General features: G+C 42.2%; 1 protein-coding gene and 1 long non-coding RNA gene across 3 annotated transcripts in view; both read right to left on the bottom strand.

Moving 5' to 3' along the window:
• Nucleotides 1–41: 41 nt before the first annotated feature.
• Nucleotides 42–19,740, bottom strand: part of LOC121561328 (NADPH--cytochrome P450 reductase) — a 35,788-nt gene continuing 16,089 nt past the window's right edge. For both annotated transcript variants that reach the window (XM_041873922.1, XM_041873931.2), the window contains exons 3-16: nucleotides 13,454–13,502; nucleotides 10,786–10,914; nucleotides 10,161–10,310; nucleotides 9,364–9,488; nucleotides 8,924–9,013; nucleotides 8,714–8,812; nucleotides 8,343–8,459; nucleotides 8,059–8,177; nucleotides 7,523–7,704; nucleotides 5,215–5,364; nucleotides 2,891–3,158; nucleotides 2,557–2,702; nucleotides 1,987–2,072; nucleotides 42–1,831 (exon numbers count right to left, since the gene is read on the bottom strand). In XM_041873922.1, coding sequence (XP_041729856.1) covers nucleotides 1,687–1,831; nucleotides 1,987–2,072; nucleotides 2,557–2,702; nucleotides 2,891–3,158; nucleotides 5,215–5,364; nucleotides 7,523–7,704; nucleotides 8,059–8,177; nucleotides 8,343–8,459; nucleotides 8,714–8,812; nucleotides 8,924–9,013; nucleotides 9,364–9,488; nucleotides 10,161–10,310; nucleotides 10,786–10,914; nucleotides 13,454–13,502 — 1,855 coding nt within the window. In that variant the 3' untranslated portion in view covers nucleotides 42–1,686. The remainder of the gene's footprint in view (nucleotides 1,832–1,986; nucleotides 2,073–2,556; nucleotides 2,703–2,890; nucleotides 3,159–5,214; nucleotides 5,365–7,522; nucleotides 7,705–8,058; nucleotides 8,178–8,342; nucleotides 8,460–8,713; nucleotides 8,813–8,923; nucleotides 9,014–9,363; nucleotides 9,489–10,160; nucleotides 10,311–10,785; nucleotides 10,915–13,453; nucleotides 13,503–19,740) is intronic.
• On the bottom strand, nucleotides 15,687–19,553 carry LOC121561345. Its single transcript, XR_005999221.2, has 3 exons — nucleotides 17,498–19,553; nucleotides 17,153–17,292; nucleotides 15,687–16,672 (listed from the first exon to the last, which is right to left on the bottom strand). It is a non-coding gene; the product is annotated as an uncharacterized LOC121561345 (long non-coding RNA).

Genomic DNA, 19,740 nt, shown 5'->3' with positions numbered 1-19,740 from the left:
AGATGAAGAGGATGCATACCTCAGACATGAATAACAAACGGTTGACTATTTATTCAATATTTTTTTATTAATTTTAAAAAGACATGCCTAGATACATTCATTCAGTTGAGACACTTACTGCATTATAAAATGGAATGTGGACAAAAAAGTAACAGGAATGGAATGAATGTCTTCACAGTACATGGTTTCTCTCCAATATTTTAGAAGAAATGCCTTTACAGTAATGCATCCAAAAAACATTATACATTTAAGTAATGCACCACATTCAATAAGGCACACACTGAATTTACAAATGTATATGCTTTGCTTGGCTGATGGGCCAAAACAGGTTCACAACCTTGCCCTTACAGTTCGTTTTCAGTGAAGTGAACAAAGGAAGCCAAATTTCAATTGGAGACAGTTGAAAAGAGGTGGTAGAAAGTAAATCTCAACAAGTTTGAGCAGCATCCGTCACATTTAACATCCATACATAAGTGATAGATCATCCAGTACTTGCACTGATTAGTGTGCAATAGTACAAAGAATATAAAAGAAACAAAGTTGACACTCAAAGCCAAATAGTTGGGGGAAATCTACATTCTCAGGGTACAGTGCTAGGTTTGCATGATAAAAAAACATGTCAATTTGAATGCTTGCTACTAAGTGGTGTACGTGTTCAGTTTTTGTTTCATCGTAAACTGGATAATGCCGAGTATTTAAGTCGAGATATTTACTCATCCCCCTTCCAGGTTTACTTTTTTTTTTCTATGTCAACCATTTGCATCATGTATACAAATACTACAGGGAACCTAAAAATCATTTTCATTGATATATTTAAAAAGGCAGTCTTGTGGAAAATAAAAGCTAATAATTTCTCCTACTGAATTACAACATCGTACTTTTTTCATGCCTTGCTAAGGGTTACTGTGATTGATTAGAAATGTACAGTAACATCCTTATTGCATAAAAGGCTATATATCCCTTATCCAAATGCAAAAGGTAAACAAACACTAAGACTTTCAGTTACTGATTTTGTAGACAAAAATATCTCACTTTTTATTTCACAAATCAAAAATATTTATAATGTATTCTGAATATACTTTAATACCCAGATTAGGTCAACTTCCTAAGGAAGAGACTTTCACTGTATGAGTTTTGTATTTAAGCCCACCCACTCACTTTGAACCGTACAATTATGTACAGCTACAGTATATTATTATCAAACTTTCCTTCTCCTGCAAAAACATGATGCTTCTCACGACGTCGACAAATGTGATACTACATTTGACACTGCCAAACTGATGGCCGACTGACATAGAATATCAATAAATCTGAATGGAGGATGACCAACCATTATTGTGGTGCATTGGTGAGTGCTTGTGTTGCTCCATGGAAATAAAACAACCAGAGATGACGGCAGTGATATCCTTCCCCAGTGGTCACAAATCCTGGTCCCGGAGAGCTACAGGGTGTGTAGGCTTTTATTCCAGCTCGGCACAAACACACCCATCTGAACTAATCAAGGTCATGATGATGATAAGGCAATCAATTGAATCAGATGTTTTAGTGCTTGGCGGGAACAAATGCCGGCACAACCGGTAGCTCTCCAGTACCAGGGTTGGTGACCCATTATAACCATTGCTGACACAAATAATAATGCAAGATTAAAAACAAACAAACATAGGATGTGGTTGGATCCTAGGTGTTTTAGCTCCAGACATCCTGCGAGTACCGTCCCTTGGTCATCAGTTTCTTGATGTAGTCGGTGGCCTGAGTGCGTGTCATGCCTCCCAGCTCCTCTGCTATCTCACAGAAAGCTGTCTGCACATCCCTGGCCATGTTCCGCGCATCCCTAAAAACAGGAGCATTTCTCTATAAGACAATTGTCTTTTAACCCTTGTTTGAGGATTTAGTGAATTCGGGAGTGCTTTCAAGAAATATGTCAATTCAATTCCAATCAACTTTATCGCCAAGGGGCAAATGTTACTGGAGAAGATCCTTCCTTACCCGCAGATGTATATGTGTGCGTTGTCTGTGTGGATCTGCCTCCACAGGTCCTCCTTGTTGGTCCTCAGGAGATGCTGCACGTACACCTGGAGGGACGGTGAGAGGAAAGAGAGAGCTATTACACCATCCTCGAGCTTGCCGTCTTCTTCAAACAAAAAACAGACCTTCAAGGAAACGTGTTCCTCTTTCTTTATGAGATGGGGCACCACAAACCCCATCCCTCAGGTATCCTCTGAGGGCTAGCCTAGGACTGTGTAGAGTATGTGTTGACCGTCCCCACTAATAGTACACCTAATGGTACAGAATCAGACAGGTATAGATACCGGTCTATACTACCAACAACCATGATTGGCAACACTTAAGAACGCTATGGAAATATGATAAGGAGTACAATTGTCTTGGTGTCCCAACTGCAGGGTGTGTAGGCTCAGATAACAACGTGGCTGTATGGTGGTCTACGGCTATCTATTCAATAAATATGTCATATTCTAGCTACCAGAGAAGTATTGTTCACTGTTTTTAATAATGATTTTTTAAGGTCCTAGTGCTGAATAACTAATAAAACAATACCTTTTGGTCCTGGTCCCGAGAGAAAGCCACGTTGAGCTTCGTGATCACACCTGTCTTCTCAGCCTTCTCCAACTCCTCCTGGTACAGATAGTCCTCGTTCTTGTGCCTGCAGCCAAAGTACAAGACCGTCTCCCCCACCTCCTTGCCTACAGGAAAAAGCAGACCAATTAGCTTACTTGTATCCATACAAGACAGTTAAGGTGCTTTATTTGAGTCAGTGTCACACAGAACATGACAACTCATAAAGAAAGACTATGCAGCATAACAAAACATCAAATACGTAAACATTTCCATGCGTCTCTGGCTAGCTTCTATTACGGTGTCTACCATGTACCTTGCTCTTTGAGCCACCCTCGCTCCTGGATGAAGCCCATGAAGGGAGCGATGCCGGTCCCAGGACCGACCATGATGACTGGGTTGCTGGCCTTGAAGGGCAGGCGGAACTGGGACTTGCGGATGTACATGGGGACCGTGGACCTGTGGCCGTTGTCCGCAACCAGTTTGTTCTTCAGCCAGGTGGTGGCCACTCCCTTGGTGAGGCGCCCCGTTTTAGTCGTGTATTCCACCAGCACAGCACAGATGTGGATGCTATTGGGGTGGACCTACAAAGAGAAGGCATCATTAACCACTCTTTTTAGAACACACTATTGCAGGTTGACCTACAATGGACGCTTAAAGGTCCAATGCAGCTGTTTTTATTTCAATATCAAATTAACTACCTCACTGTGGTTGTTTTCAATTAAAATAAAACAAAAATAGCTTCTTAGCAAAGAGACATTTGTCAAGCAAGAATGTTGCTAGGACTGTCTTGAAGTGTTTTGAGTGGAGAGGGGAAAACTGAAAATGTGCTGTTATTGGCAGAGAGGTTTGGAACTCTTTCTTAATGGTCTATTAACGAACTTACTCGTTGGTGATGTCACCATGGAAGGCCAAAACTCCCTAACACAAAAACAGGCAGAATTGTAATGCTGTCTTTTCAAACAGCTCTTACACTGAAACACAATTTCAAAGTATTATTCTAACCTCAGTGTAGAAATATACAGTTGAAGTCAGAAGTTTACATACACCTTAGCCAAATACATTTAAACTCAGTTTTTCACAATTCCTGACATTTAATCCTAGTAAAAATTCCCTGTTTTAGGTCAGTTAGGATCACCACTTTATTTTAAGAATGTGAAATGTCAGAATAATAGTAGAGAGAATTATTTCAGCTTTTATTTCTTTCATCACATTCCCAGTGGGTCAGAAGTTTACATACACTCAATTAGTATTTGGTAGCATTGCCTTTAAATTGTTTAACTTGGGTCAAACGTTTCGGGTAGCCTTCCACAAGCTTCCCACAATAAGTTTGGTGAATTTTGGCCCATTCCTCCTGACAGAGCTGGTGTAACTGAGTCAGGTTTGTAGGCCTCCATGCTCGCACACGCTTTTTCAGTCCTGCCCACACATTTTCTATAGGATTGAGGTCAGGGCTTTGTGATGGCCACTCCAATACCTTGACTTTGTTGTCCTTAAGCCCTTTTGCCACAGCTTTGGAAATATGTTTGGAGTCATTGTCCATTTGGAAGACCCATTTGCGACCAAGCTTTAACTTCCTGACTGATGTCTTGAGATGTTGCTTCAATATATCCACATAATTTTCCTTCCTCATGATGACATCTATTTTGTGAAATGCACCAGTCCCTCCTGCAGCAAATCACCCCCACAGCATGATGCTGCCACCCCCGTGCTTCACAGTTGGGATGGTGTTCTTCGGCTTGCAAGCAACCCCCTTTTTCCTCCAAACATAACGATGGTCATTATGGCCAAACAGTTCTATTTTTGTTTCATCAGACCAGAGGACATTTCTTCAAAAAGTACTATCTTTGTCACCATGTGCAGTTGCAAACCGTAGTCTGGCTTTTTTATGGCGGTTTTGGAGCAGTGGCTTCTTCCTTGCTGAGCAGCCTTTCAGGTTATGTCAATATATGACTAGTTTTACTGTGGATATAGATACTTTTGTACCTGTTTCCTCCAGCATCTTCACAAGGTCCTTTGCTGTTGTTCTGGGATTGATTTGCCTTGAAATACATCCACAGGTACACCTCCATTGGCTCAAATGATGTCAATTAGCCTATCAGAAGCTTCTAAAGCCATGACATCATTTTCTGTAAAGCCATGACATCATAGTGTATGTAAACTTCTGACCCACTGGAATTGTGATACAGTGAATTCTAAGTGAAATAAATAAAATTACTTGTGTCATGCACAAAGTAGATGTCCTTAACGACTTGCCAAAACTATAGCTTGTTAACAAGAAATTTGTGGAGTGGTTGAAAAACAAGTTTTAATGAAGTGTATGTAAACTTCCGACTTCAACTGTATATATAAACACAGGAAAATCATGTTTTGACTGCATTGGGCCTTTAATAAAACTTGGTCGTTTGACATTATCTAAATATACTTCCTAGTGGAAGACAGCATCTGCTAAATAACTATTGTAAATGTAACATGAAAAATAAATGTATTGACATAAGAGGAGTTAGGGTGTGGGGTCATTAGGGGTGATGTACTGGGATATATTCACTAGAAACATACGAAAGAAACGCCCGTTTTAGTTTTTTCTGTTGCAAAAAGTTTTGCTACAGTGCATGGATACACCTCTGTATATAGGCTCACCTTGGAGGAGGAGGCAATGGAGTAGTAGCGGGCCTGCAGACGGGGCATGAGCTCACACAGGTGGTCGATGGGAGGCCGCAAGGACGGCAGATCCTCCAGGATGGCCAGGATGTTCCTGTTGTCTTCCAGCACAAAACTCTGGTACAGAGCCTAGTGGAGACCATAACAACAACACTCAGCTGGGATAACATGGAGTAGGTAGAAGTTGCCCCTAACCACTGATCTGGAGTCAGGAATCTGGGTCAGATACATGAGGGTCAGATATATTTACCATCCTCCTAAATTGGTTAAGGTTGGAGTTAATCTGATCCTAGATCTACAGTGTCTTGCAAAAGTATTCATCCCCCTTGGCGTTTTTCCTATTTTGTTGTATTACAACCTGTAATTTAAATTGATTTTTATTTGGATTTCATGTAATGGACATACACAAAATAGTCCAAATTGGTGAAGTGAAATGAAAAAATTACTTGTTTCAAAAATTTCTATAATATAAATAACGGAAAAGTGGTGCGTACATATGTATTCACCCCCTTTGCTATGAAGCCCCTAAATAAGATCTGGTGCAACCAATTACCTTCAGAAGTCACATAATTAATTAAATAACGTCCACCTGTGTGCAATCTAAGTGTCACATGATCTCAGTATATATACACATCTGTTCTGAAAGGTCCCAGAGTCTGCAACACCACTAAGCAAGGGGCACCACCAAGCAAGCGGCACCATGAAGACCAAGGAGCTCTCCAAACAGGTCAGGGACAAAGTTGTGGAGAAGTACTGATCAGGGTTGGGTTATAAAAAAATCTCCGAAACTTTGAACATCCCACGGAGCACCATTAAATCCATTATTAAAAAATTGAAAGAATATGGCACCACAACAAACTTGCCAAGAGAGGGCTTCCCACCAAATCTCCCAGACCAGGCAAGGAGGGCATTAATCAGAGAGGCAACAAAGAGACCAAAGATAACCCTGAAGGAGCTGCAAAGCTCCACAATGGAGATTGGAGTATCTGTCTATAGGACCACTTTAAGCCGTACACTCCACAAAGCTGGGCTTTACGGAAGAGTGGCCAGAAAAAAGCCATTGCTTAAAAATAAAAAAATAAGCAAACACGTTTGGTGTTTGCCAAAAGGCATGTGGGAGAAGGTACTCTGGTCAGATGAGACTAAAATTGAGCTTTTTGGCCATCAAGGAAAACGCTATGTCTGGCGCAAACCCAACACCGCTCATCACCCCGAGAACACCATGTTTTTCATCGTCAGGGACTGGGAAACTGGTCAGAATTGAAGGAATGATGGATGGTGCTAAATACAGGGAAATTCTTGAGGGAAACTTGTTTCAGTCTTCCAGAGATTTGAGACTGGGAAGGAGGTTCACCTTCCAGCAGGACAATAACCCTAAGCATACTGCTAAAGCAACACTCGAGTGGTTTAAGGGGAAACATTTAAATGTCTTGGAATGGCCTAGTCCTCAATCCAATTGAGAATCTGTGGTATGACTTAAAGATTGCTGTACACCAGCGGAACCCATCCAACTTGAAGGAGCTGGAGCAGTTTTGCCTTGAAGAACGGGCAAAAATCCCAGTGGCTAGATGTGCCAAGCTTATAGAGACATACCCCAAGAGACCCCCGTGGTCCTCTGTAGCTCAGCTGGTTGAGCACGGCGCTTGTAACGCCAAGGTAGTGGGTTCGATCCCCGGGACCACCCATACACAAAAATGTATGCACGCATGACTGTAAGTCGCTTTGGATAAAAGCGTCTGCTAAATGACGTAATTTTTGCAGCTGTAATTGCTGCAAAAGGTGGCTCTACAAAGTATTGACTTTGGGGGGATGAATAGTTATGCACGCTCAAGTTCAGTTTTTTGGTCTTATTTCTTGTTTGTTTCACAATAAAAAATATTTTGCATCTTGCATGTTGTGTAAATCAAATGATACAAACCCCCCAAAAATCAATTTTAATTCCAGGTTTTAAGGCAACAAAATAGGAAAAATGCCAAGGGGGTGAATACTTTCGCAAGCCACTGTATGCTTAGGAGAAACTTTTCACATTGTGTTATAGGCTTATCAAGTTTGGGGTCAATTCCATTACAATTCAGTCAGGAAGTACATTTAAATTCTAATTCCAATTTTTCTCAATGCTTTCTCAAGTTTGCTTCCTGAATTGACATTGAATTGACCCCAACCCTGAGGCTTAAGCGTACTTTCCCACTACCAATAACCCATCTTGTGTATGTTGAGGTAATCTTGACTACTTTGATTAGAATAGTAGAGAGAAGAGATCAGTTAACACGGTGTCAGAGCCACACACCTTGCCCTCGGGAGCAGACGAGGCCATCTTGCGCATGTTCTCCTGCTCCTTGGGGTCGGTGGCGTACTGGGCCAGCTCGTACAGGACGTTGGTGCGAGGCGGGTGGATGATGTCCAGGTAGTGGGTCAGAGCCGTACGGTAGGTGGTGGGGCAAGGGAACGGGTGCTTCTTATTGGACTCCTCTGATAAACAGCATCAGATAACATCACATTAACATTGGTTATACATTAAAGGACAGTTTCCCCAGACACAGATTAAGCCTAATCTCGGACTAAAAAGTATTCTCAATTAAGCTTTTTCTTTTTAGTCCAGGACTAGGCTTAATCTGGGTAAGGGAAACCGACCCTAAGGTTTAAAGTAATAAGACACAGTTGGTGATTACACAAAACCTTCTTCTGCTTCTAAAAAAGTAAATACAGTGAGAGTAACATTTCAAGAGATGTCCAAACAGAATGTTTGTGTTTAAGGATCTTCAAAAGACATCGAGAGATATTCGGAGGACTGAGTGAAGGTGTTGCGTCAGGTCAGTGCCGTACCATCAAGGTTATTGAGAGAGATAACCGTATCAAGGTCCACGCCAAGGATCTGTCCCAGTTTGTTCACGATTGCTGTGTCATTGGTGGGATAGACGGCAACGTGGTCTCCCGACTCATATCTACAAAGACAGAATGACAAAGGGTTTTCAAGTCATCTTTCCACTATGTGAAAAGGCACCATTTCATCAAAGAAGTGTAGCCTATTATTTTTAAGGAAATACTGTCTGGGAGGTAGAGATAGATTGGTAATGATACAAAGACAAAGTTACGGCTCTCTCTCTTACCTAATCTTGGAGCCTGTAATGTCCACTTCAAGGTGCATGAGATGCCTGTCACCTGCTTTGTTGAGCTTGCGGTTAACAGTGACTGGAGCCAGGAAGGGGTTTTTTGCATCAAAAGGCCTGGGGGGAAAATAATCATTAGAATTTCAAACCAGTGAACTGTGCACATCAGTATGCAGAGACAACATGAGGTAAATCATAGAGGTGAACACCGACGGATGAAGCAGTGTTGCACTTTAGCGTTCCAACAAGGAAATCCCCTTTAGCTCCACTAGGGGGCAGTAATACTAGTTTTGAGTGAGAAATCTATAAAACATGAATGACAGACACTCTGTAGCAGTGATAAGTGAAGAGGATGGGGTAGAAGAACTCACGGTTTCTGGGTCTCAAAGCTCTTCAGACGCCCCAACTCTCCTGTGTACACCTTGTTCATGTTGATGTCATTGTGCTCCTTGAGCTCGTACTGACGAATGCTAATGTGGAGCGAGAGTTAATCTGCACATCACTCCTTCCATACTCTTTGTGTGTGTGAATTGAGGAGGGAAAATGAGAATGTGATAAAGACGATAAATTGGGCTAAGTACCTGGAGTCCTCTCCTGAAGCCTCCACTCCAAAGTGCTCGCACATGGCTGGCCAGAACTGCTCCCTCCATGTCACAAAGTCCTCCTCCAGGCTGAACGATGAAAATAAGTAGAAAACACCCTCTTATCAACTCCCATTTCCATCATTTGGCCATTCATTTGGATCTCTACATTAAGGGTCTGAAAACATCAGTCCCACTTTGATTCGGGAGCGATCCAAGGTTATTTCCCAATTATCTCTCCTTCCTCCCAAAGTGTGCACTCATTCACTTCCCTTCACTGATTTGAAAGGAAATGACTGGTATAAGAAACGGTGGAAACTCCCATTAGCCCATGCCTCCACCAATCCAATGCCTTTAGATTTCTGGGAAGTAATAAACTAGTGCACTCTTCAGGAGAAAGGAAATTGGGACGCACCCCCCTCCAACGCAGCCTCACTCACTTGCCGTCGTCGTCTCCCATGCCCAGGTCGAAGACCCTCTTGGCTCCCAGCTCCTCCAGCCTCTTGTCCACGTAAGCCCCCATGGCATTGTAGTGTTCATATGTCTTGTTACCCAACGCAAACACCTGCAGGGAGAGACATGTCAACATCAGTCACTCCCAGTTTAAAAACACTCATGTTCAACATATTGTATACTATGTACACAGCATTTAAACACGCACACAAGACACACTGAGACATGCACACACACTGAACGCAAGCACCTGCTGCTAGTACATTGTGAAAGTTTATCATCTTTCATTCAGTGTAATTAGTGCTGTCTTTCCAGTCTAGGACAGAAAGACAATGGCAGGGAGTGAAAGGAGCCCAAGTGACCATTCAGAGTGCCAGGCCAGATTCGCTTCAGTCAGAAGTAAAATTCTTCACCCCATTGAGGGCAGGACCGTTGGACCGACCTCAACAATGCCCAACCAGCCAGGACGGCACGCATGTCAGCTATGGCCGAAGCTAGAACTCAACCATACACATAAAGCCACGACTCACTAACTGTAAATCGCTCTGGATAAGAGCGTCTGCTAAATGACTAAAATGTAAATGTATTTTTTGCATGTTGGCATAACTCATCTCGGTCTCACACTAAAGTTCAACCATGTGAAATACACATTTGAAAGTGAACGCTTGGCAAATGTTTGTGAATGGAGCCAATTGGAGTTTTAATTGGGCAAACTCCTGGCCCTGATTATGAATGATGGGGGGAGAGGAGAGAGAGCGAGCGAGAGAGACCTAGAGATACTCACGGTGTAGTTGACTCCATCCAGTTTCCCGTCGGTCTCCTGCAGCCAGTCATAGAAGTCCTGGGCGTTGTCCGTGGGGTCTCCCTCTCCGTAAGTGGCCATGCAGAAGATGGCCAGGGAGTTGTCAATCTCAGCCAGACGGGTCAGCTCACACTGTGGATTAGAAGATGCCAGGACATTAGAGAGATTCGCTATCACACGTGCTGTATACCATTCAGGGCACTATTAGCTTTTCAATTTTACAGAACAGGTCCTTGGCTCAAGAGAGACTAATACTGATCCGCGCTATAAAGCCTGTGTGAAATGCAAACAAACCCTGATTGAAGTGAATCCTGGACCAGTGTGAGTAGTGGGTCCAAGACCCAGGACCAGAGTACCAGGTGTTGTGACGCGGCAACATGAGTCGCATGGTACTTTTTTGCCCATTGTAAACAAGCTAGCTTGCTAACGTCATGTAGAATGCAAATCGCACCCTGAAACGGTTATTTTCAGATCTTCTGAAAATAACAATTTTGTAAAATTCTCAAACGATCCAGAAAAACGGAACCAGTGTAACGAATTTCAACGCCCTAAGTGTGTTCCTTTCAACCATATAAACGCTGATATAGGAATGTCGTTAGTTAGTTACCATGTCGTATTCCTCGGGGTCGGCAGCCATACCCTTCATGCCGTAGCGCTGGGCGTCTTTGGACAGCCGGTTGGCAAACTCCTCGCCCGTGCCTGTCTGAGAGCCGTAGAATACCACGATGTTCCTACCCTGGAGAGGGAAATAGCAGCAACAATGTTACTGACCACATGACCTGGCAGCCAGGAAAAAAACTCCAGGGATTCTGGCCCATGTTGACTCCAATGCTTCCCACAGTTATGTCAAGTTGGCTGGATGTCCTTTGAGTGGTGGACCATTCTTGATACAGGAAACGGTTGAGCATGAAAAACCCAGCAGCGTTGCAGTTCTTGACAAACCGGTGCGCCTGGAACCTACTACAATACCCCGTTCAAAGGCACCTAAATCTTTTGTCTTGCCCATTCACCCTCTGAATGTCACACATACATAATCCATGTCTCAATAGAGTACCACAGTATGAGTCATAATACCCATAAAAAATAGCGGGCAAACAGGGAAATGGTTCCAATAGTTTTTCCACCATTCATTTTTATTATCACAGTGTTGGGCTCTATATGGTCTCAAGGCTTAAAAATCCTTCTTTAACCAGTCTCCTCCCCTTCATCTACACTGATTGAAGTGGATTTAACAAGTGACATCAATAAGGGATCATAGCTTTCACCCGGTCAGTCTATGTCATGGAAAGAGCAGGTCTTCTTTTTTGTATACTCAGTGTATTTCACCATTTATGGTTCCCGTGATACATCATTCGACAGTGAGCAACAGACACCAAACTAAATAACGTTGTACAATACCATCATTATTGTATTTATTTCACCTTCTGATATCTGAGGACTTTGCAGCCAAATCACACTTGCTTACTCAAGCCTACAGTACCAGTCAAAAGTTTGGACACACCTACTCATTCAAGGGTTGTTCTTTATTTTTACTATTTTCTACATTGTAGAATAATAGTGAAGACATCAAAACTATGAAATAACACATATGGAATCATGTAGTAACCAAACAAGTGTTAAACAAATCAAAATATATTTTATATTTGAGATTCTTCAAATAGCCACCCTTTGCCTTGATGACAGCTTTGCACACTCTTGGCATTCTCTCAACCATCTTCACCTGGAATGCTTTTCCAACAGTCTTGAAGGGGTTCCCACATATGCTGAGCACTTGCTGGCTGCTTTTCCTTCACTCTGCGGTCCGACTCATCCCAAACGGGTTGAGGGCGGGGGATTGTGGAGGCCAGGTCATCTGATGCAGCACTCCATCACTCTCCTTACACAGCCTGGAGGTGTGTTTTGGGTCATTGTCCTGTTGAAAAACAAATGATAGTCCCACTAAGCCCAAACCAGATGGGATGGCGTATCGCTGCAGAATGCTGTGGTAGACATGTTGGTTAAGTGTGCCTTGAATTCTAAAAAAAATCACAGACAGTGTCACCAGCAAAGCACCCCCACACCTTAACACCTCCTCCTCCATGCTTTACGGTGGGAACTACACATGCGGAGATCATCCGTTCACCCACACCGCGTCTCACAAAGACACGGCGGTTGGAACCAAAAATCTCCAATTTGGACTCCACTGGTCTAATGTCCATTGCTCGTGTTTCTTGGCCCAAGCAGGTCTCTTCTTCTTATTGGTGTCCTTTAGTAGTGGTTTCTTTGCAGCAATTCGACCATGAAGGCCTGATTCACACAGTCCCCTCTGAACAGTTGATGTTGAGATGTGTCTGTGACTTGAACTCTATGAAGCATTTATTTGGGCTGCAATTTCTGAGGCTGGTAACTCTAATGAACTTATCCTCTGCAGCAGAGGTAACTCTGGGTCTTCCTTTCCTGTGGCGGTCCTCATGACATCATAGCGATGTAACATGATGGTTTTGCGACTGCACTTGAAGAAACGTTCAAAGTTCTTCACATATTCCGGATTGACTGACCTTCATGTCTTAAAGTAATGATGGACTGTCGTTTCTCTTTGCTTATTTGAGCCTACCTTGTCACAACACAACTGATTGGCTCAAACGCATTAAGAAGAAAATTCCACAAATTAACTTTTAAGAAGGCACACCTGTTAATTGAAATGCATTCCATGTGACTACCTCATGAAGCTGATTGAGAGAATGCCAAGAGCATGCAAAGCTGTCATCAAGGCAAAGGGTGGCTATTTGAAGAATCTCAAATATAAAATATATTTTGATTTGTTTAACACTTTTTTGGTTACTACATGATTCCATGTGTTATCTCATAGTTTTGATGTCTTCACTATTATTCTACAATGTAAAAATAAAGAAAAAACCTTGAATGAGTAGGTGTGTCCAAACCTTTGACTGGTAGTGTATATCAATTTCTCATGGTCAGAGCTAGTACTGCGCAGACCTAGGTTAAAATACTTTTAGCATTTACTCTTTTCTGCCTGGATTGCCAGATGGGCGGGGTTTTCACCATTTCGACTATTCTATAGATTCTATTGTACCAGAAAAGCTCAATCCTGCCCAGAACATATTTTAAATGATTTCAAATAGCATTTGAACCCACGTCTGGACTGAGGAGTCAGGAGGATCCACTGCAATCCATCAAGCCGTCCTCTTCCTAAGAACCATTATGTAAAGCCAGTGTAGAAGCTAGACCATTATCCTTCCCACCCCCAATATACTGAAAAATTGAAAAACACTCACTGTTTTCTTCATCTTCTCAATAAAACTAGTCTCTTGAGTAGAAGGTGCTCTGAAAGAAAAAGGAGACAAATGTTATGTACTTCCAAAGTCTATTGAGAAAATCATGCACTGAAAAATCAATATTTCACCATTATCTGCTGGGACATAAAACACAGCAAATCAATGATGCTTTTCACAAGCAAGAAAAGCACACGCCTAGTACAGGGACCAAACGATCACTTTTCACACGAATAGTTTATCATCACACTATGCACATTAATAGGAATGCTACAAGCATGTCATTGGAGGACCTTCACACTTTCCTATAGCCTCGTTGCCAGATTACTTGGCATGACAGTGAACAACACAACAGAGGAGTTGGCTAAAAGAACGGCAGGCTATATTGTTTAAGAACCTATTCTCACTACGAGAGATTGCCTAGAGATTGAGCAAATACCCTCGGCTAGACCTTTTACTGCATTGTAAACTTGTTCACTTGTCACGTCTCGTACCCTACTTCCGGAGGTAGCGCATGTCACTGGCCGACAGTTGCCCCCCTCCAATCAAGGCAGTGTAAACAGAATTGCCAAACACTCCTACAATAACAATCGTAACAGCAGAGCAGTGTTTTTGAAACAGCTGAAATGTATAGACATTTTCCTTATTATTTGAGACTTGTTTTATAGATGTTCTACCTGAACTTGCAGTAACAGCCTGTTACATTCTGAAATTGTCAGCGTAATGTAAATGTTTTTATAAAAAACAGTCAATGGTGCTGGCTGGCTGCACTGAGCCACGTAAAACAGCTGATCTCAACTCCCCAGTGAATTACCCAAGTTTTTTTTTTCTCGCAATTTGCTTTTACCACACGGAATGATTTGCATGATATTGTTAAAAATGAAGCCTGGTTTGTTCTAATGTTGTAAGGTAGGTCTACTGTACTTTATTATTCATATGAGAGGGGTAACCGTTCATTTCTGATAGGCTAGCGTTACATGATAAAGCATGCTGTTAGCTTTAGTAACTGTGCTTTTTTCTTGAAGTTAAAATGTAATGAGTGTTCGGATATGAAAATAAACCCTTTGTCTGCACGCTTGTGAATTGTTGCATTATTCAAGAGTGTAATGTGGTTTGCTTGCATTATTCAATAGAGTAATATGGTTAAGATGAAAAGTTGCTTGCATAGTTGAATAGTTAGTGAAAAGCATGCTTAATGGCTAGTGGCTATACTGGGATATTTGCGGTAAATTTAAAACTGCAGAGCAAGACCATTCTTTGCCCCCGAACCCTCTCTCGTCACATGATATTCCATTGCTAATGTAAATGTAAAAGATTATGTAAATTAAAATGTTGTCGCAGTGCCTCTGCTACAACTCTCTTCAATGTGAATAGAATCCAAGCCGAGAGTTTGAGAGTTGACGGATGTCCTCTATATCTTAAATAAACACTGGGTAATGTAAGGGGGGGGGTGGGGGGGTGTAAGGTGCTTAGCAAGGCCAATGATGTAACACATGGTCTAACAGTGTCCTCCCTGTCCTGACATTCTTTTAAAAGGATATTTTACTCAAAAAACATAGGAGTATATTGTTAATTAGTCCCCTGTAGAAACATTCCCCCCCAAAAGTGTGCATGTCAGCAGTTAAGTTTCATGACAGAGAACATTCAATAAAAATCTAAAAGTGTGATGGTGCATATGATGCATTTTGCATCATCAGCCCACTTTTTGCTGCGTAAATATCCCTGGCTGTAACATGACTCACAGAATTGTGTTTGTTTATTTATTCATTTCCTTTCCATTTACTAGTAAGTATTACTCAAGTGTTACCGTCAGGCTAGGGTGAGTAACGTTCGCATTAAGAAGGAAAGACATTCCACAAATTAACTTTTAACAAGGCACACCTGTTAATTGAAATGCATTCCAGGTGACTACCTCATAAAGCTGTTTGAGAGAATGCCAAGAGTGTGCAAAGCTGTCATCAAGGCAAAGGGTGGCTACTTCAAAGTATCTAAAATATAAAATATATTTTGATTTGTTTAAAAACAAAACAAAATAATGTTTCATGACTTGGGAACAGGAAATACATTTATTTCCATGACAGACTTAAAAAGTAATTTTGGACTGAAATTTAAAATACATGCAACTTAAAAGTTACATATCACGCAATGTCAATTTGAAATCTTTTGGATATCAGAGCAACCTTGAGGGAATCTTATTTCAGTCAGAAAAGGATGTTCATATAGGGAAGATATACAAAACCTTGCAGAGAGCATATCCAACTGACAATCTCTTAGAAAAATATATAAACTATTGGAACCAAGACTTAAAAAGAACCGATGTTGGCACAAGTCAGAGGGAAAGTTGGAGCATATCTAACGAAATTACAATTAATGAAAATGTAAGCTTAATCCAGTATAAACTAATGTATTTTACAAGATACAAAATTAATGTGTTCATTAACAAGGAAACATTTAACGTACAGTGTTGACATTGTAACCAACAGTGCAACGTTAGCTGCATATAAAAACAAAACAATAATTGCTGGTGCCAATCCACTGGACCTGGGACAACTGTAATTTCAACTATGCTCAAAATGGAGGGAAGAAACATGACTTGCTGTCCTCTCTCTCTTTTATCATGGCATGTGTCTTAGTTCTGTGGCCTTACTCTCCAACTCTGCTTCCACTTGTTTTAATTAAAATATTTTCTCCTCATATCTCCTCCTGAGGGTGTTGGACTTGGTGATGTGCTGAGACATCAAGGTGCCGGATCTTCCCTCTGCAAATTTGTCTGCATCCTTCTCCAGGCTGCCAGATACCTCCAGCAGAGTTTCTTCTTTTTTTCCCCCAGCTCATCTATATGGTCCTCCGCAGCTTTTCTCTTCTGCCCTTGCACAGCGCTTTCGCTCTTCCTCTTCTACTGGTCCAGGTGTGCTCTGTATTTTGACCTTGCTGATCCAGCAGAGGTCAGCAGCTCCTTGGTGAGAGGGACCTTAACAACACCACCACAGACTGTGACATAATCACATCTGTCTCTGGGCGATGACTGTACCCTCCTGCATGTTACAGGTTTCCACCTTGTTGATGGAGAAGCCTCTCTCGACGGCTGCCTGCCCATGGGACAAAAGAAGCAGCTTCTTACAGAAACCCCAAAGCTCAGGGTAGGATTGGCAGAGGAAGCCATGCAGGAACACATCCAGCCTCGTCTCTGTGGGCTGGAAAGAGAGGAAGTGCTCACATCACCTGTAACAAAACAGATTAAAGGAAATAAGTGAAAACTATTATTTAGATGATTCATCATTATATTACTTCAGACATAAGTTATAATTGTGTATACATTTGGTAATAAATCCTGAACAAAACCTCTTCCAGAACTACTCCTACCAGCAGAGAAACCTCCTGACAACTGCTTGTCTAGCAGAAACATATGCACAAGACTGCTCATCCTTTCCTGGCACCAGTCTGGGTACATGACAGTGGGTTCCAAACACGCCATCCGTCTTACGGTGGGGTATTTCAGGGGGCTCTTGTCCTGCACTTTCTTTTCGATGTTTGACATACCCTTCATGCAGTCCCTCCTAAACTCTAGGACAGTGAGCTCTCCTACACTGTTTTTTCTCAGCTGGGATAATGGGCCGTAAATAGTGCTGAATGACTTAATACAATAGAAAACTATCCTCACCATAATTTGATAGAAAGTAATACTTTAAATTCTCACATTACCTTGAGGACTGACTCGGCACGCAAGCCTGTCAACTTCCTTCGGGCGGACCCAATTATTTTGGTCAGCGACATCCAGTCTGATCATCTGCAGTGGAGTGATGTTCTGGAGGAGCTCCCTCTTGACAGAACGCCTAAGCAGACTATGCCAACAGGAAAGCTCAAAATGTAATGCAAATACCCCTTTAACCACATTCATCATTAAATACATGTATATTTCCACAACTCTCTTATCTTTATCATCACCTCTATCATAAGCTTCATATCATCAATAGTACAATCAGTGATAAGAGAGTTGAAATCAAATGGCAATACCAAATTGTGCAGAGCTAAAATATAAATAATTACCTTTATCAACCCTTTGCAGAGGAATGGCATCACTAGCTCGTCAGTCTGGTACTTGGTCAAAAAGGGACTGAAAGTCCTGGAGACAGCCATGAAGAACTGCAGTTTGGCCGAGATGAGCTGATCTTGCTGGGCTTTTCTATGGTGTCAAACGACCCTATTCCAGGGGTTGGGAGCTTCTTGGTTCTCACCACATCCACATACTTCACCATTGATTGCCATACTTCTATGGCCCTCTCCACCACAGGCAGGTTCTTAATTCACCAGTGGCCACAGAATGTAACGGGAAGACCAAGGATTTGGTGAGAGCAGTGTAGTCCTCCCTCCTTGCTGGCACATTGTGGAAAAGAATGTGCATGGCCCTCAGAACCTTTTCCAGCTGCCACATGGAGAAGCCACATTTGAAAGCGTTGTGTAGGGTGTTGAGGCCGCAGCTCCCCACAACAACCAGCTGAGCACCACCATACTGTTCATAGATCCTGATACATATTTTTTCTCATTAGCTAATTATGGCAATGTGAACGTAACAATAACAATTAACTAACATTTGCTAATACATAATATAAATAACATTAACAATATTTCAATAAATCGACTGAAAACTTACTTTGAAATGTTGCAGTAAATCCCGAGCTGTTGCATGCCCCATGAACTGCGACCCCAGGTAACTTGACTGAACGTGATTTCCCTCCCAATAGCGTATATGCAGGTCCAGTTGTTTACTTTTTGTCGTTTGGTTGAGGCTTTCGTCAAACATCATAGTGCCAAGTTGAAGGACTTCTTGCAAAAGATACAGCGTGCTTCGTATTGATTCCCTTCAACTGATTTTAACCACGAAGCAAAAATGCTGTTCTCCAACCAGTTCTCGTTGAATTTGCACTTTCCCGTGGTAGCTGCAGACTAACGTTAACTGTCTACCGTAGTTTCAAGTCGACCTCCGTTACTACTTCACCACAGCCAATCTCTGCTAGCTAATAGATAAATACACGAGCTGTGGTCAGAAGTCACGAGTGTCTCGCTGACTTCTGACCGCTGCGGGAACATTACAGAGTGTGGTTCCGCTCTGCGAGTGACTCAAGCTAAAATGCGTTCCTTCCATTGAAGTAAATCACGATCCTATCACCCATTATTTACATCGCCTCTGCACAACGTAAACGGAACCTAATAAAAATGTGTGTCCATTTCCCGGTCTACTTGATTTTTAAGACCTTTTAAAAATGTATTTGAATTTAGATCAATTAATTGAAGACTTTAAGGACCCACGGACACCCTGGTCTGGGCAGGTGTGATGTAGTTGATGTTTGTATGATGTTGTCATTTGTATGTGTATGTTTTGTATAGTTTATAAAATAATCATACAAAAAAAATGTAATATGCTTCAGGAATGCTAATCGTATCTGTTACAAATTACAGAAACGATTTCGGAACAATCTGACAATGGCGGGTGTCGAAATCCTCTTGTACTTTGACGTGGAACGACGCTACACGGTGCCGCATTGCATGCAGAATGACTAACATCCACGGCTCGGGTCTCAAGTCCATTTGACCAAAACAAATGAACAACACTAGGGATCATTCAAGAGCCAGAATGGGAGTGTAGGCCTACTACTAGTCAGACGTGGGATCCATGCTGAAACACACCATGAAATGGGGCCCCACACAGTGCATATGAATTGCATTCACAACTAAGAGCAGTGTGTGGGAAACATGCTTTTGTCCTCAAGCCGGGGCATCCCATACAAACTTAAACACCACACAGAGTTAAGCAGCTATCAACTGATCTAACCACAAAATCCTTGAATGGAGAAGAATCTGTTCACGTCATTGGGTGCCAGGGGGCGATTGGAGGTTCTCAGAAAAAAAAATACTATGAAAGCACAAGCAGTAGACTTGGCTCACATGCGATGCGTGTGAGTTTCTTTGAACGAAATTCATTGAAAAGTCCAGATTTCGGGGTACGAAGTTTCATCTCTCTGCGGCAGCTCTCCTATCCGCTGAACTGTGAGCAAAGCACAGGCCAAACCTCAGTCACTGATAAGATAAGTGACGAGGAGGGTGGGGGGGGAAGCATGACAGCCCAGGGGAAGCTACTCAAGGAGGGGGAGAGGGGCCCTCCAGCAAAAGAAAACAAAGGTCACCACAGGCGCGTGAGGCACTCTGACGCACAGGCAGTTTTGGCTCACCCTTCACCTCTACTTGTAGCAATAGAATGTGATTGCACTGACTTATTACCTCTAATTAGGTAA

Source organism: Coregonus clupeaformis, chromosome 5 (assembly GCF_020615455.1).
Source record: "Coregonus clupeaformis isolate EN_2021a chromosome 5, ASM2061545v1, whole genome shotgun sequence".
Lineage (NCBI taxonomy): Eukaryota > Metazoa > Chordata > Actinopteri > Salmoniformes > Salmonidae > Coregonus > Coregonus clupeaformis.
This window is presented reverse-complemented; position numbering and strand designations above follow the sequence as displayed.